Genomic DNA, 17286 nt, shown 5'->3' with positions numbered 1-17286 from the left:
TTTCAACAAAGTAACTGTATTCTGAATACCACCTTTTTAAACGGTAACTGTAACGGAATACAGTTACTCATATTTTGTATTTTAAATACGTAACGGCGGTACATGTATTCCGTTACTCCCCAACACTGGTCATTATGGATGGCTCAAATAGAAGAGCTGATAAAAAAACCTTCAAGATTTAAAGATTGATTACTTTTCACTGAGTATTTACAGTTTCAAGTACGACATTGGGTTGTCAAAGAACCTCCAATCAAGCACTGGGTAGCCACAATAAAAACATTCAATGCATGGAACAGCTAACCCGCAGTTTAAGATTACAACAAACTAAATGTGATACTTTAGTCTTTTGTGAAAAATACACAAGTTCTTTTTGTTCTGTTTTTTTTTATATATAAATATTGAGTGCTATATGGTTTTTAAGTTTGGAGTACAGCTGTTTTATTTAGCCTTGATGTAATAAAATAAAATGAAATAATAATCAAAATAAATTTATAAAAACTTAAAAATATTAAAAACACTGCATGTCCTCTTTAAACATAAAATGTCGAATACAGAAGTAAATAAGTATCAGGATGTTACAGCAAGCACAGGTGGAGTGAAACCTAAATAATTTGCTTTTTCAATGTAATTAATTTTTATTTAATTAAATTTTAGATCCTAGTGAATCTACTAAAAGAAAAAAATGAAACTATTTTTGATGTTCCAGAAAGTTTTACGTGTGGTTAGATTGCTTCACATTTTCTGTGTGGATTAGTTACACACAAATGATTGTACACATTTCTAAAGCTTAGTTTATACTTGCAGATCACAATGTATGGATTTTCAGCCTTTGTAAAACATATTTCTCTTCATATGTTCCTCCTGGTCACAGGAGCGAACAGAGCCAACCGATTTTGAATGTGTGAGTAAAGACAGGGAGCCGCAGCGTCTTTAACGAGAAGTTGAGATAAGTATTCTGGAGCTGGACCATTTAGTGCTCTAGAAAATCTTAAAATAAGTTCTAAAATCTACTGGGAGCTAATGTAAAGGGAATAAAATAAGGGGCAAGTTGAGTTAGTGTGGCCGCAGCATTTTGTATTGCTTGGAGACGTGAAACAGGTGATTTGTCTAAGCAAGTAAAAAGGGCATTACAATAATCTAAAGACGATGACTGAAATGAATGAAAAATTGTCTCTACTTCAGAGGAGAAGACTATAGCTCTCAATGTGGTATAGTTTTTTTAAATGAAAGAAAGATTATTCAGATCAATTTTATATGTGAGTTGAAGTTCAGCGAGAAATCAAATATTACACCAGCACTGGTCTTTGAAGATGAGAAAAAGGAAGCAATCACTTGACTGACTCTTGAATGTGCACAACAATTAGCTATAATCATGGCCTCAGTCTTGTTGGAGTTTAAAACAAAGCCACTATTGGAGAACCAGTCACTAATCTGTAAAAAGAAGCAACCAGTCTAGGGTGGACCGCCAATGCAGCTGGTGAATTTTAAAAGACATGTACAGAAGGACATTTAAAGCTGAATGTTATTGGCATGGAAATATTAATAAATGCCAGAAATAGAATGGCCTGTATGGTAAATGCAAGGCGAACTCCCAACTCCAAAGAGAATGAGTGATGCCAGGTAAAGGACCGAAGCCGGATGTAAAAAAAAATAGCATTATAGGCGCCATAAAAAGACAGAGAAACAACAAAGAAAGTTATTTCAGATAAATAGGAAGAAAACCAGGCTAGTCAGAGATAGAAGAGACGTAGGCTGCCGGGGGATTCCCATGATTCACTGAATGTTTCTTCTTCAGTCACCTTTCTCACTCACTATGTGTTAATAAACCTCTCTGCACTGAATCACACTTGTTATTAATCTTGAGCTCTCTTCCACAGCATGTCCTTGTCCTGTCTTCATCACCTAATCCAACCAACCCCTCCCTGAGCCTGGTTCTGCCGGAGGTTTCTTCCTCTTAAACTCAATTAGGTATAAACTTACTGTCATCCAAACTGTGTGTGATTCTAAGTACACGTCCCTTTATCAATTATATATAATTACTAAATTATGAAAAGAGTTGAACAAGCTCACAAATTCCGCTTCATTTAGTAATTGCTGTGCTCTCAGAGAAGGCCCCACAGTAAGCTATAGAAAGGTTTATTTGTATTGTAATTATTTCTATTGAATTTGTATTGAAATCTATGAAAAAACATCTTCTTTCATCCCTATTCTAATGAGGACAAACGTGATCTTTCTCTTAGTATTTACCTTGGCTGTATGTTTGGGGTTTTTATCCTGCTACAGAAGGCATTTGGGGCCAATAAACAATCATTTATATGTCTGAAAGCATTCTTTGTTTACAGCATTTTTTCACACCTGCTAAAAACTTTGGCACAGCACTTTATATGCACCTCAAAACAAACAAACAAACAAAAAATAATGCAGAGACATGCTTGCTTGAAGCTTTATTGTTGCAAAAAATAAACAAGAGGAAATAAGAAGTTTTCTCTGCAGAGAAAAAAAAAATCATAATCAGTCCTTTGGTAACAAGTCTGCTCTTATTAAAGACAAGACTGCTTTAAAGATCGCCTCAGAGACAGCCCAGTTTGTGTTGGCTGGTCATTTTGTTATGACAGAGAGAGGAAAACTATAATGCTCCAAAATGAAATGAAGTAAGAGCGAGCAAAACACAAACACCATCATACGTCAGTGTGTGTTTTATGGGATTTTCATGCTCCAGTGTCAGCCCAAGAATGATGAGATGTTCTTGGCGCAGACAGATGGCAGATGAGCATCACACCACATATCATCCCAGCACTTGAAAACTGAAAGGTTCAAAAGTAGAAATCACACAAATCAAAGCCCAAACACTTGTTAACAAGCTGTTATTAGTTGTATCTTTGATCACAGAAACTATTCACACACATTAATAATTCATATTAATAATTGTGTTCTAATTTACCTCCACGATTTATCTGAAGGCAGTCCTGATTGCGATCATTATTGGGCTCTCTAAAGCACCACTTTTTATAGGTAAAACAGGTCCCATCACTCCACAACCACTCACCCTCCTAGAAGGAAGAAATTGGACTTATTGGTTCAGACAGGCCAAAATGTTGAGCCTACTCAGAGTCCTAGCAGATCATCTGACTTTAAGCACACAGCTTGAAGTCTTGAAGCTGCTGTACCTGCATTAGTTGCCCTACAAACCCATACGGAAAAGAAATAGTAAAAACATATATGATTTATATATGATTTACTCATGAAAGTGGCCACTTTCTCATTACTTTCATATATTTTTTTAGTAAGTATCCAAAACATACAAGTTTCATTATATAATTTTTCAAGGGATCTTATATCTGTTTTCACTCTTGTATGCTTTTCATACAAGTTTCATACAAGACAGATACAAACTTTATAAGATTTATATATATCCTTTCCATATGGGAATGCATATGAAAGAGCAGTGATGTTCAGAGTGATACCATTAGATATAAATCAACACACATTGTTTTTTTTTAATTAATCACTGATCCCAACAAAGAGAGGAAATACCTTCAACAGGCGTAAACATTTGACCACACAGCATTCAATTCATTTTCAAAAATGTACTGTCACTGATATGCTGCTAAGCTATGGTGGTGAGTTTCAAAGCAGAGCCAGGGAGAACCCAATAAGAATCAATAAGAGAATGGATGATCAAATCAGAGTTAAATTCTTATCAATTCTCATGCCTACACCTGACAAATGATAAACAAAATACCTCTGATGCATCAGTTCCTCCAATCCAACTTTCTTTTTTGCCAGTCAGCCTCTGAATCTCACGGTACTCATTGATGTTGCGAACTGATGCAAGATGTGCCCTCATGGACTTGCAGGATTTCTTCAATGGAGAAAGAAAGCGAGCAGAGGTTTTCAAAAATAATGAGTACGTAACAGTTAAAAGGATGTGGTTTAATCGGGTATTGAAGACAATACAAATAAGTTACCTCAGCATCAGCCCAACTCGCGACTGTTGAATTAAAGAAAAAGCAGCGATGACCGTATTTAGTCCAACCACCAGGACAACGAGGGGAACGAGGGGACCTCTTGACCACGTGACTCTTGGCTGGGAGTAAATGAATAGCTGTTCATGTGTCTCTGGCTGATATCTTATTTTGTATTATGTTTAATAATTATACAAATAATAACTGAAAAGTTGCACAAGTAAGATTTGACACTGAAACATAAGTTAAGTGATTGACAGAGTACAGGTGTGATGAAGGCTCTATACTACAATGGCGGCTACACTTGATGATAATCACAGAGTGTGTGTCGGTCAGAATGTGCTTCCTATGCTTATGCAACCAAATGGTTGAGCACATAAGGCTTTTTCCATTGCTTTTTTTCTTGGTGTGGTACTTAAAGGGTTAAGTATGGCCTTTATAACAGCCAGACACTTGAAAACATCCTTTGTGTTACAAACATTGAGGTGATTTTTTGTCTGCTAACGATGACAATAATTATTGAAAATCTGGAAAATATTGTTCACCTGGGGGCATCAATCCCTCTACTTCATCTCTGGCCTCTGCACAGTGAAGACACAGACAAATTACCACCAAAAGTATTGATTTTGACCATCAATTTTCTGCATATGATAATTATAAGAAAGGTGTATATTGTATTATTCATTTATATGTTTCATTAAAATTATATACATGATAAAAAATTATACAATGATACTCACCAGCAGCCGTGGTTAGAGCCACCATTGCACAGAGAAGTGCAGACACAGTTAGCAGCTTCATGGTGATTTTTAGTATCTTTGAACAAAACAGATACAAAATGAATAACAATTCATTAAAAACAGGACAGAAGAAAACCAATTGAATACCTTTTGTAGAATATTTTCTATTTCTTTTCATTATTAGCCAGAAACTACAACCACCAATTGTGAATGCTGAGCTGCTCTAGCACCAGCATTTATATAATGTTACATATATGTTTAACTGGAATGTAACACTGAAAATACTAACACATATATTTGTCAGTCATGCCTGTCAAACCTTCATCACATTTCTTTCTTTTCCAACCAAAACCAGAATAATTGCCTCACACCTAATTTGATTTCCTACTTACTTAATTTCACATACTGACTGAACCTCAACAGAGGTTTTATGAACACAACTACAGAACAATTAGTCTTATTAACCATGTTTTGAGTTCTAATATTGCATAATAAAATATCCCTCCTGTTTAAAACAGCCAATGATGTGTTGCCGGCTCTTGAGCAGCCCATTGTGACTTTTTGGACCCATAATTGTCGTAAAAAAAATGAAGCCACAACATTTACTGTAATATGGGAGTGTTTTCAAAACCGTCTTCTACAATAACCTGAGTGAAACGTCTCTTTGTCATTGACAGACTTTCCTCATCATGTTGACACTTAGCAAAACACTATCTCACAATTATAATGATATCTGTGTCAATTTACTCAAATCTACTGCCACGATCATTTGATCCAATATTTTGAGTCTTTTACGTTTTTTCTGATTGAACTTTATTTGTAATGTTTAAGTTTTTGTCTTTTAGTTTAGTCACTGGTTTTCCTGTTAAGTTGGTTATACTCCCGGTCAATGTTTTCTTATCACTGTGTCACTCCCCGTTTTCTGTCTGAATCTGTCATGTCTTCTGTATCTCGTCGTTCTTGTGTTGTTCTTTCATGTATGTTCTCTCGTGTCCCCTCTCACTCGTGTGCCCTTGACCCCTGTGTCATGCTCGTGTTGTCATAGTCTGTCTCACTGTTTCCTGTTTTATTTTGACAGTCTAGTTTAGTTTTTCCCAGTATAGGTTTTAGTTTAATCTTTGTTGTTAATCTTTGCCCTTCTTTGCATTTAAGTCCTCAGTCTCTCCGTGTTCCTGTTCTGAAGTTTTTCCCCACATTCCTTGTGCTTTGATCTTAGTTTAGTTTTTCCCAGTATAGGTTTTAGTTTAGTTTAATCTTTGTTCTCTTCTGCCCTTGTTTTTCATGTTTTTCTCAACCTCAATAAGCGGCTTGTTTTTTGTTAAACCCTTTTACCTGCCTCGGTCCACTCATGACCGATCCATTTTGGTTCACCTAATAAATACAGGTCTGCTGCTGTTACACCCCTGAAAACAGGGGGAAAAGAATCACGAGAGTGATTATGACTTGCGTCTCTCATGCAGTCGTTTATTGCAGTGAAAATGAGCAGAAACTTTTCACATTCTGTACTGCTAAATGTCACATGGTGTAAGAAAAACACGAAATAATAAACTGAAATACTAAAGTGCTTACTATACATATACTTGAGCAGGTTTCCTAATAAAATGGTTGACAATAGCGGCGTTTTTAGCTCCTGCCTTTATCTTAATGGCCATTATACAGTACAAAACTGAGGCTCAAAACCGCCACGTACATGTGCACAAATCTCTAATATAATGCTTCTAAAGCTTACAAAACAATGAAGGGTTACCTCTTAGATATCTTAACAGTGTACACATTGAAAATATATCAACCTTTAAACACTTTTACCTGAAAAAAGGGGGAAAAGAATCATGAGAGTTATTATGACTTGCGTCTCTCATGCAGTCGTTTATTGCAGTGAGGAGAATGCTACAAAAGCCCCTAGTGGAGAACAGAGACACTACTAATCGATCCCAGAAAAGGCTTACTAGCTGATCAGTGATGTATAGATTGCAGTTCTCTTAAATAACATGAAAGCCATTAATATAACATGAAAAATAATAAACGCTTAACCATTTTCTTACCATATTTACATTATTTTTGTCTTTACATTAACTAATATGAATTTGTATTAACTGAACAGTTTTATATGCAGTAGTCCTTCAACCTGTCACACTGCCACAGCCCTTTTACACCTGCAGAGAGTAGTGGTGTGGTAGTTCCTGTTCCTAAATTCAGTTATGGTCAGATGGTCAGACATAAAGGAACGTGTGTATGCTCTTGAGCCTTACAGGCCACACAGAGAAGAAGATTCCATAGTAACTTTGCTCAGCTTGGTTTTTTATCTTTTAAAACAATTCAAATTCATATTTTTAGCAAGAGACTCTGAGAAGAGTTGACCTCTCACGTCACTCCTCATGTAGTGTTGCAACAAAAGTAGAGAAACAAAGATGTGATGTGACAAAAAAGGTCCTTCAGCTGGTATATGAGATTACTTGTTACTGACAGTGTTGGGAAGGTTACTTTTAAAATGTATTCCACTACAGATTACAGAATACATGCCCCAAAATGTATTTTATAACGTATTCTGTTATGTTACTCAATGAGAGTAACTATTCTGAATACTTTGGAATACTTAATACATTATAATGCTGTTTACAACTACATGAATGTACTATTGCTGTGTGATTTATTACTATTACTGAAGGTCTGCGGCTCCGAACCGTAGTAAAGGGACCTCTGACTAATACGGCGGGTTCCGTGTCGGGCTTCTAGCCGAAAAATAGATTTACTTTGTTGTGTGGGTCAACTTTGCTAGTGAGAGACAGAGAGAGGAGTTGAAAGACTGCTCCAACTGAACTTATTCTTTCGGAGGAAAACACGAACACGGTGTACAGTCGAGTCTTAATAGCTTACTTACAACTGGGCTCATCAGGCTCTCTTCTTGGCTGCAGTGGTTATTATTATATTTACATGCTTCCAGCTCCCGTTTTTGCTCGATGACTGCTCGTACCTTTCCACTCCCCTTTTTCTCCCTCCTCGCGCTCACAGACACATAACGGGTATGGCAGTCCATTCTCCCTGCAGCACGGACTACACTGCCTATGAGGCTACATTCTTTAGAGCTATGCCTGTAGCATTCTGCCTGTTAGCTTAGCACAACAACAACAACAACAAAAAGGCGCAGAGAGAGAGCGTCACCCTGTAACCATGGCAACCGTAACGCAGCTGCCTGGAACAACAGAACATAGCTGTCAAACAAAACCCAAACAGTCCTGGCCCGCCACAATATGAAACAGGAAACTACCGCCGTACATCCATTTATTTCAACAAAGTAACTGTATTCTAAATACCACCTTTTTAAACGGTAACTGTAGCGGAATACAGTTACTCATATTTTTTATTTTAAATACGTAATATACGTAACGTACGTAACCTACGTACGTAACCTTTACTTGTGAACAAGACCCCAAGATACTTAAACATCTCCACTTGGAGCAACAACACATCGGTGACCCAGAGCCAACACTCTGGGATTTTCTGGTTGAGGACACTGGCCTCAGATTTGGAGGTCCTGATTTTCATTTCTCATACTTCATACTTGGCTGCAAATCACTTCACTGTGAGCTTTAGGCCAACAGCTGACAAACCAAACACAACCACATCATCTGCAAAAAGCAGAGATAAGATTCTGAGGCTACCAAAGTGGAAGCCTCCGGCCACTAGGCTGCACCTAGAAATTCTGTTCATAAAAACTAAGAAGAGAGTTGGAGACAAATGGCAACCCTGGCAGAATCCAACACCCACAGGGATCTAGTCTGACTTATTGCTGACAATTCAGACCAAGCTCTCACAATAGTTGTACAAGGAGAGAGTCAATCATAGCACCAGGTGAGAGATCCCATACTCCCAAAGCACCCCCCATAGGATACGTGGTCAAAGGACGTGGTTAAATGCCTTATGTCTTGCTCTCTGTCCATTCATCTCCCCCTTCTTTCATATTTTTTCTTGTCTTCTTATGGGCCAGATTTTTCTTTTTGAATGTTGTCTTTTTTCTCATAGATCTCCTTGTCTTGGTTTTTAGATCATTGCTTAACTTTTACTCACTGACATTATGGATTATATGTTTGTTTTTCTAAAAACAATTAATCACAAAAAAAAAGAGAGAGAAAAGTTTCAGACAGTTCACTCATGGTGCATCACACTCACAAAATCACTCATCCACCATGTCAACAGAGAGAGAGAGAGATCAGGCATCACTGAAACAGTTATGAAACAGCACTAACTCAAAGACAAGTTCTTTTTTTTTTTTTTTTTACAAAACACATGATAAGATTTTAATAAAAATATTCTTACATTTTTCCAGATTATTCACCATACAGTAATATTGATAATCAATGTTTATGAGAGTTCTGATCATCCTGATCAACATTATTTTAACATCACAATGCAATTAATGCTCTATTTTCTATTTTCTGTTGATATAATTTTGATAAAAATTTTTAATTTCAATAGTTAAAATTTGACTCTGGTTTGAGACTGACCTGTGACATGAGACCCAGAATGACCGTCTGTAGATAAAAACACTGTCCAAATAAATGGAGCAGCCTCTGCAATGATCCACACACAGACTAGAATGAGCTTCAGTCCAGGAAACAGTGGAACAGAGCTTCTCTCTGAGAGGACAGAACATGCAGTTCTCATCAACACTTGGATCAAAACAGAAATAAAAGCATCTACAGCCACTGCACCACCTAAAATCCTCCACTGTAGCTCTCCAACCTTTTTTGTGAATGGGGTTTTATAAAATGCTCTCCATGCAGGTTTTACATGTGATCCCAGACCTATAGACAGTTAAAGTAGCCAGTCTCTTTGTGTCTAAGATTTGAGCAGCCGCATTTATACAACTGAAAGTTTTTCAAATCCAGCCCTGATTTTGAAATGTGATCTGGAATTATTTAATGGGTGTCAACAGAAAGAAGAGAGAAAGCACTGGAAAATAAAATACAGATTCCAGCGATGACGCTAGGAAAATTTCTCCAGGAAACTCCCTCTTCCAGTCAGCAGCATTATCCTGTGTGTCTTTTCTACATAATTTAGTTTCTCAAGATCCACCAGGCTAAAACGAAAGGCTCATTTTGAGGCAGCATTGGCCTGATTCATATTACGGGTTCACAGCATAAATTTGCTCATATTTTTTTGTCTACCTCTGATTGACCATGTCTCTGTGATTGAGACTTTTTTCCCTTTACATTTTTGTTGTTTAGTCTCAGTGTTCTTCCACTTTACAGATGACTATAGCTTCAAGAAAAGTAACACCAACCACTAAACATCAAAACAACAGAAAAAATGGCAGTACACAATAGTGATGGTAAATTAGATTCATTTTACTGAATCGAGTTTTAATGAGTCACTCACCAAAGTGAATTGGGTTTCTTGAGTCATTTGAGTCACTGAGTCAGTTGACCAGAGAGTGCAAAAACGTATATTTTCACTCAAACTTAATTTGTTTCTCTTTTCATGTAAATCCTACTGCTAAGATGAATGATTGTAAAAGAAAACAACTATTTTATAGAGCAAAAAAGAGCAAAAAAAAATCTAAAGGGAACATTTATATATTTTTATTTTATTTTATTAGTATTTTTCTTAAATGTGTCAAATATATATTTTCTCATCTAAATGTCCACTGAGCTGTGAGCCAGGGGGCGGTAATGCGCCTTAACATTGGTTGTCAACCAAGAAGAAGAAGAAGCTGTGAGTCAGGAGGGAGGGGCAAGAGCACCTGGCTGCAGCCACTGTGGAGCTCCACAGTAACCGGATACACGTGACCTCCACACTAACCGGAAACACGTGACCTCCACAGTAACCGGAAACACGTAACTTCAGTTAAATCGACTTTGACAGCGAAAACTAAATTGCGTTTTTGTTAGTATTGATGCTGCTGAGAAATAAAAATGGTTTTAAGTGGGGGTTTTTAACACTCTGGGTTTGTTCAAAAAAATTCACCATCCCCTAAATTGTTCGTGGCCAAAAGTGTACAGTGGTCCCTCGCTATAACGCGGCGCACCTTCCGCGACACTTGCTGTTTCGCTGATTTATTTATTTATTTTTTTTACAGTACATCGTGTTGTGCGTTCTGATTGCTGTAGACCATTGTCAATCAATCTAGTCCAGTGTCTCCTGTACAGGAGCGGTCCCTAATAGGCCCACGGACTGGTCCCGGTCCGTGAGTCCTTTGGTACCGTTCCGCGACAGTTGATCCTCCGGTGTGAAATGTATGGTTGTAGTTGTGTGTCTTATTTTGAAAGAACTATTTACGCGTTACCATAGCGACCAGAGAGCATTAAGAAGCAGAGAGGAGGATGTCACTGTCATTGTTGTTGGCGCACAGCTCAAGTCACATTTATTATTATATTTACAAAATACCACAGTTTCTTTTTTTTATTCTTTTGTTGTATTTATCCGCGACACCTTAAAGGTCGTTCCCTGAAAATATTGTCTGACATTAAAGTGGTCTGTGGTGCAAAAAAGGTTGGGGACTCCTGCTGTACAGTACAGAATGCGTTTAGCTTGTCGAATTTACATAAATCTTCGATCGCTAGCAGTGTAACTCTGAAGTGCTGTACTGTATGTTTGTAAGTTTTCTCCCAAACAAACACAACAATGCCGACGAAATGTTTTGCACCCTCAAATGCACCTTTTGGTTTCATTCCATAATACTGGACTTATGTTTCTACGAAGATTTGAACTCTAAGAGTGTTTAAACAAAAGAGAAAAGTGTGAAAATGTTCATGCCTGTCTGAGATAAGTGTATAAAGCATGTAGTGAGGGGTTTTACAGTCTTAACACCTATAATAATTGTAAAAAATAAAGTTGGCTACTTCATGGATTTCACCTACCGCGGGTTATTTTTAGAACGTAACACCAGCGATAAACGAGGGACTGCTGTATTATTAATAGCAGTGTCTGGGACATCTAATTGATTAACATCAACATTGATTATTATGCACTATTATTTTTGTTCAAGGAGAGCAAAAAATATAAAACTCTCTCTCAGCTTGTTTGTTGCCAAAAATGGCCACTTTTTGTGTATGTTCACAAAATGCTATAAAATGTATATTTCTTAAAACATTTTTCTACTTTTACCGATGTGACTCTTTAAAATAGCACCAGTCCTTTTCATCAAAATCAAAATTGTATCTAAATTTTTTACTCTTTATAGCCAGTTAGGTTATATATTACCATTAACTTTTCAGATAAAACGGTGATAAAGTCCTAATGTTTTCATGAAACTTCCTTTTTTTCCCCATCTGAGCATCGGGGAAAAGGCTGTCTTGCAATTGTTGAGGTCACTAGTGTTTGCCCCATTTCTTCCAGGATCACTCTCTTTATAGGTTTTAGTGGACTCCTAGTACTGCGAAGTGGTTTCATGGTACAAAGGCCTTGTATTCCAAGATCTGGGAGACTGTAGAAATGAGCAGTGATGCCCTTCCTACCATCTTTCCAGAAAAATAAGTGATCTGGAAGCTGTTAGGCTGACTTACAGCAGCAGCACTTTCTGCACCTGCATAAACTCCAGGACACATTTACTAACGGTGTTTGTTGCTGTATGTGCTGCAGCTTTGAATTTTTTAATAATATATATTTTGTTAATATTTTGGCTATGGTGTCTTGTTATGAAATGTACAAAAGTAAAAGTGTTTTTAGCAGGTGCTTCAAAGCTAAGTTTGACTGGGAAACTCAAAGCTCAATAGTCTGTATCAACAGAAATTCACTGCAGCCTATGTAATATTTCATGCGTCATAATTTATTCTACTCTATCTTGCAAATACATATATGTGTGGTAATGTCATGCACAACACACACAACTATTAGATCCTTAAGATCAAACCCGTGTCATTCTTTTGGTCCACTGCAGTGCAGTAGTCAAAAAAAGAGAATAAGTGAAGTGTCCACAAATGGCCAGGATAGAGCCCAGAGTGTTAATGTTTAAAATGTATAAAAATATTATTGATTACAATTCTTTACTGTTAATATCAACAATAAGCTTTTTATTTTGAAATTACAAGTTTAAAAAAAATGCTGTTACATTTACATTTAATGCTGTTACACTGTAATCCTTTATTATAAGTATGGACATAGAATCAAGTGAACAACATTTTGAAATAAGTTTAATTGGAATTTTGTACTATGCAAAAACAAAACAAAAAACAACAACAACGACATATTAAACAAACACAGCCAGTGCCTTCATTTGTCCATCACATGTCAAACATAGCACTGACCCTTAGCCCCTGCTCATCAGCACATGCTTTCAAAAAGAGCTCCATGTCCTCTGCAAACTGAAAAACAAAGAGGAACAAGTCCCTTGCTCCAGTGTCTTCTTCCTCTGACATGTCTCTTAAGACCCTCTGCTGGTCCCCTTGATTTAAGGACAGATATTTTGGCATTGTTACGTGTCCACGGAAAAGTGCCTTATTTTGGACAACCCACTGCACAGCAGGACGCAGATCTTCAACAACTGCTGGCTCCTGTGTCAGGCAAATGGGGACAAAAACATAGTTATTTCTCTGCTGCAGAACAGTTTTTTAACAGTTATTCAAATGTCACTAAACATGTAATTACACTACTGGTTAAAGTGAATACTGACCTGACTTCCTGGAACTTGCGCTTTTTCAGTCTGAAAATGGGCACGTGTTGTCCTTCAAGCACAGCTTTGGCTTCCTCTCTCCAGTGTGCAAATAGCTTGCCAGAGCTTAACAGAAAATGTTGATATTGTTAAGGTGTGTAAACTTTGACACAACATAGAACAGAAGTCAAAATATAAATACCTCCTGAGATCAAAGTTCTCCATCAACAGCAAGCACCACCATTTACGCAAGTAGGGCATGTCTGACTGTAAAATATTAATATGAAACATATTTAACAACTTTCAAAAGATTCAAGACTCCATTGCTGTGAAAGTAAATAGAATACTTACTATAGTATAGTCAAATGAAGCATCCAGTGCCACGTACAGAGCAGACTATTTGGAAGAAAAAATAAAAATGTCATTTTTTTAGAAGCTTAAATTAGCTTCTGTATGAATCTCAAGAAGAGAAGAGAAAAATTACCATCAGCATGAAGATCCCACAGTCAACTCCATAGTCTTGGCTTGGAAAACCCTGTATTACATTGAAAATAAAGGCTCGTTAATAAAATCCCTTAAAAGAAGACTAATTCATATCATTCACCATACACTTAAACTAGCACATACCTTCAAGTCAAAGCTCTTTTTTTCTGACCACTGCCCGGGAATGATCTTCACTGCAAGATACCTTTTTTTTAAAAAGACAGTTACATTCACAAGTTAACAGATGTCATGCTGATCGGTGTGAAATGTTTATTGCTAATAGCACCAACTGTAACTACAGGCCTTAGGAACACGACCTCAACAAAACAGCATAACAAAATGAAAAAGTACAGTTACATGCTCACAGTTGGTCAAAATAAAGCATTTACAGCTTTAAGTTAAGGTTGGCATATTTTATAAACTAATTTTTAATGGTGTTTTATGTTAAACTAGAACATTGGAAGACCCTATTTATGTCTGAAAGTCATCTAAAGACAGCATCACTGACTTGATCATAATGTGAAGATGAGAAATAGAATAAAATGCTGAAGCATCATGCTGATATATCCATCCATCCATCCATTCGCTTCCGCTTATCCTTTTCAGGGTCGCGGAGGGCACTGGAGCCTATCCCAGCTGTCATAGGGCGACAGACTGGACAGGTCGCCAGTCTGTCGCAGGGCCAACACACAGAGACAGACAACCATTCACACTCACATTCATTCACACAGTTACACCTAGTGGCAATTTGGATTATCCAATTAACGTATCCCCACAAGCTGCATGTCTTTGGACGGTGGGAGGAAGCCGGAGTACCCGGAGGGAACCCACGCAAACACGGGGAGAACAGGCAAACTCCACACAGAAACTTGTTGATATAGTTTATAAAAAAAGCATGTGAGTGTACTGTATGTGTGAACACTCAAGATCAGCAGAACATGATCTGGGATGCACTTAACAGGTTCCTGAAAACTCCGGGACAAACCAAAAATGCTTATAAAAATGTGACCTCAAAAGTGAAACATATTGTTGGCCACCAAATCCTGCCTTGGTGTATAATGGGTCAAGAAAGAGGATTTCTCTTTTAGGTGGCTTCAGTACCTAAAAGACAGTTAGCCATGACTTCAAACCTGAAAACAATGTCATTGCAAGCGATCACAATCAAAGACTTTTGAAACTGCGTCATAAAAGCTTGAATACATCTCAGACACATAGCAAAATTCTAACAGTTTGTATGTGTCAAAAAACAAGACTTACACACAACTGGAAATGACCAGGTGTCCAGAGAGGGAGAACTATGATGTGCATCCTCTGAGCATCAGTCTGAAACAGAATTGTATTTTTAAGTATCCTGTATATAAACTTGCACCAAAGTTATAAAAAAAATCATTTTGATTACTTGCTTGTTTCTTTAAAGGACGGTACACTTACAGGAAAGGACTGCAATGGATCACAGCCATAGGGTGCAAGCCAAGTCCGGGTGACATACAGATTTTCGATGTAAATGCTTATCCCCTAGAATGTAAAAAAAAAACAAAAAACATTTAAAACAACAACTCTTTAAATTAAAGCTTGACAATCATCATATACAACATACAGTACCTTTGACTGAACAATTTTAGTGATAAGCTCAAAACAGCCATTTCCAATCTGAAACAGAAAAAATCATGAAAAAAATGAATGTACACTTTATTATTTCATATTCATAGAAAAAATAATACTTACAGTCGATTCCATTTGTTTGTTTAAACCCAGTGTCCAAAAATCTGCCCGCGTGAGGCATCCAGAAGACGTTTCAACAATCAGCTCATCTTTGGGTCTGCTGATGTCCAGAACATAGTTGAGCTAAAAAAAACAGAGAGGTGTCATAGACTGTGGATGACAAAATCAGATAAGCACTAAAAGTTGCACTTTGCGACATCTGAAAACTTTAACATACAAGCTGTTGTTGGCCAGGGTGCGGTACAAAACACCACAATGAACGGCTGGCCAAAATGTTCTCAGGCTTTGTCAGAGCTTCGCACGGTGGTCCACACAGGTCAGGAAAAGTTGCATCTGTTGAGACCTTCTATTGGCTTTCTTGTTGTCAACTCTTTCCTGAGGTTCTATAGGGATTTTAACAGGTTTCAGACAAAACACTACATAGAATGCATACTAAATGCATACAAATGCAAGAAAAATAAGCACTATCTATAGAAGGAAATTCATTTGAAACAGCATGTAACAAATTCGTTTATGAGCCATCAACTACAACAAGATAATGAATGCAAGATTATTATTTCACCTATATATGACAATCACTATTCAAAATAAGAACTTTTACCAGTGTCACCAGACATTGAAGGTGCTGGGTTCAACACCGTTTCAGTGATTTCTCTGGGTTTATTGCACACCTGTGGGGCTAGGTACACAAAGAAAAGAATATACACACAGAGATAGGAACAAATCTAACATGTAAACAATGGTAGCGTTCTGGTCATGAGACAATACATGTACTTACCTACGACAGCTTGACAATGCCGACAATGAGATATTGATCTGTGTGTTTCTCTGCCATGGAGCACGATGAAAAAACATTAAAATAAGAAGGAATGTTGTTGTAACGCAAAAAAAGTGGCAACATGATCATTGTAAGAAAACTAGATGATTCCTAGAATTATGAACTCACTAACGGCAAATTTATTTAAGAAAGACTCTGTCCCAACCTTTGCGATCAACTTGCAAGACTTCCACGGTATCCATGCGTGTTTACGGCTACTGTGGAGGTCACGTGTTTCCGGTTACTGTGGAGGTCACGCGTTTCCGGTTAGTGTGGAGGTCACGTGTATCCGGTTACTGTGGAGCTCCACAGTGGCTGCAGCCAGACCCTTCTCGGGAGGGGGTGAGTGTGTGATTCGTCTATGCTACGATTTAGCACAGGAAGGGAGGGGGTGAGTGAGTCAGTGATTCATTCAACTCGTTTGAGCTGTGAGCCAGGAGGGAGGGGGTGAGTGAGTCCTGAGTGATTCGCTTACGCTACGATTCAGCACAGCAAGGGAGGGAGTGAGTAACTCAAATGTGCTGTTAGCATGTTAGCAGAGCGATGCTACTGTGAACCGAGGAGCTATTGTCTTGATGTGAGCTTCTACTCAGGGTTTTTTCTTCCAGTTCAGAGCAGAAATGTTTTTGTTAAGAAACTGGCTGTTGTTTTTTCCCCACAATTTTAATTATAAGCTAGATATATTTCTACTAATGGAATTAGTTTGATAACAGCAACAGGGATGAGTCAGTGAGTCAGTGAGTCAGTTGCGCTTGTGAACCATGATTCACGAGTCAGTAAAGTGATTCTCGAGTATTGAATGATTCGTTCACAAATCGAACATCACTAGTACACACACAAAAAAGAGAAAAGTTTCAGGAAATTTGCCCATGGAGCAACATGCTCCAAGACTCACTTATCCACCACATCTACTCAGAGAGAGAGAGAGAGAGAGAGAGAGAGAGCTCAGGCCTTGACTGAAGCAGTTATGGT

At 37.6% G+C, this 17286-nt stretch overlaps 2 protein-coding genes and 1 long non-coding RNA gene across 4 annotated transcripts; all 3 read right to left on the bottom strand.

The window, feature by feature from the left end:
* Nucleotides 1-2427: 2427 nt before the first annotated feature.
* Nucleotides 2428-9554, bottom strand: LOC147334694 (type-2 ice-structuring protein-like). Of its 2 annotated transcripts, none has more exons than XM_086273856.1 (8): nt 9446-9554; nt 9208-9339; nt 4706-4781; nt 4511-4546; nt 3969-4087; nt 3743-3862; nt 2942-3050; nt 2428-2804 (listed from the first exon to the last, which is right to left on the bottom strand). In XM_086273856.1, exons 2-8 carry the CDS (start codon nt 9214-9216, stop codon nt 2722-2724), a joined length of 552 nt encoding a protein of 183 aa, XP_086129982.1. In that variant the 5' UTR covers nt 9217-9339; nt 9446-9554; the 3' UTR covers nt 2428-2721. The 2 variants fall into 2 exon arrangements, with proteins under 2 accessions (XP_086129982.1, XP_086129991.1); XM_086273865.1 differs by having other exon boundaries at nt 9418-9532.
* Nucleotides 9555-12924: 3370 nt separating this feature from the next.
* Nucleotides 12925-13980, bottom strand: LOC147334693 (uncharacterized). Its single transcript, XM_086287399.1, has 6 exons — nt 13920-13980; nt 13777-13827; nt 13644-13688; nt 13495-13559; nt 13310-13418; nt 12925-13194 (listed from the first exon to the last, which is right to left on the bottom strand). The coding sequence occupies exons 2-6, from the start codon at nt 13783-13785 to the stop codon at nt 12925-12927; spliced, it is 498 nt and encodes a 165-aa protein (XP_086143525.1). The 5' UTR covers nt 13786-13827; nt 13920-13980.
* Nucleotides 13981-14766: 786 nt separating this feature from the next.
* LOC147334692 (uncharacterized) lies at nt 14767-16152 on the bottom strand. Its single transcript, XR_015128596.1, has 6 exons — nt 16099-16152; nt 15715-15880; nt 15378-15620; nt 15207-15290; nt 15033-15098; nt 14767-14876 (listed from the first exon to the last, which is right to left on the bottom strand). It is a non-coding gene; the product is annotated as an uncharacterized LOC147334692 (long non-coding RNA).
* Nucleotides 16153-17286: the final 1134 nt, after the last annotated feature.

This window comes from Aulonocara sp. 'chitande type north' Nkhata Bay, linkage group LG3, assembly GCF_057382095.1.
Source record: "Aulonocara sp. 'chitande type north' Nkhata Bay isolate Kocher_YH1m ecotype deep benthic linkage group LG3, A_spYH_male_GT1.1, whole genome shotgun sequence".
In the NCBI taxonomy this organism is placed as follows: Eukaryota; Metazoa; Chordata; class Actinopteri; order Cichliformes; family Cichlidae; genus Aulonocara; species Aulonocara sp. 'chitande type north' Nkhata Bay.
This window is presented reverse-complemented; position numbering and strand designations above follow the sequence as displayed.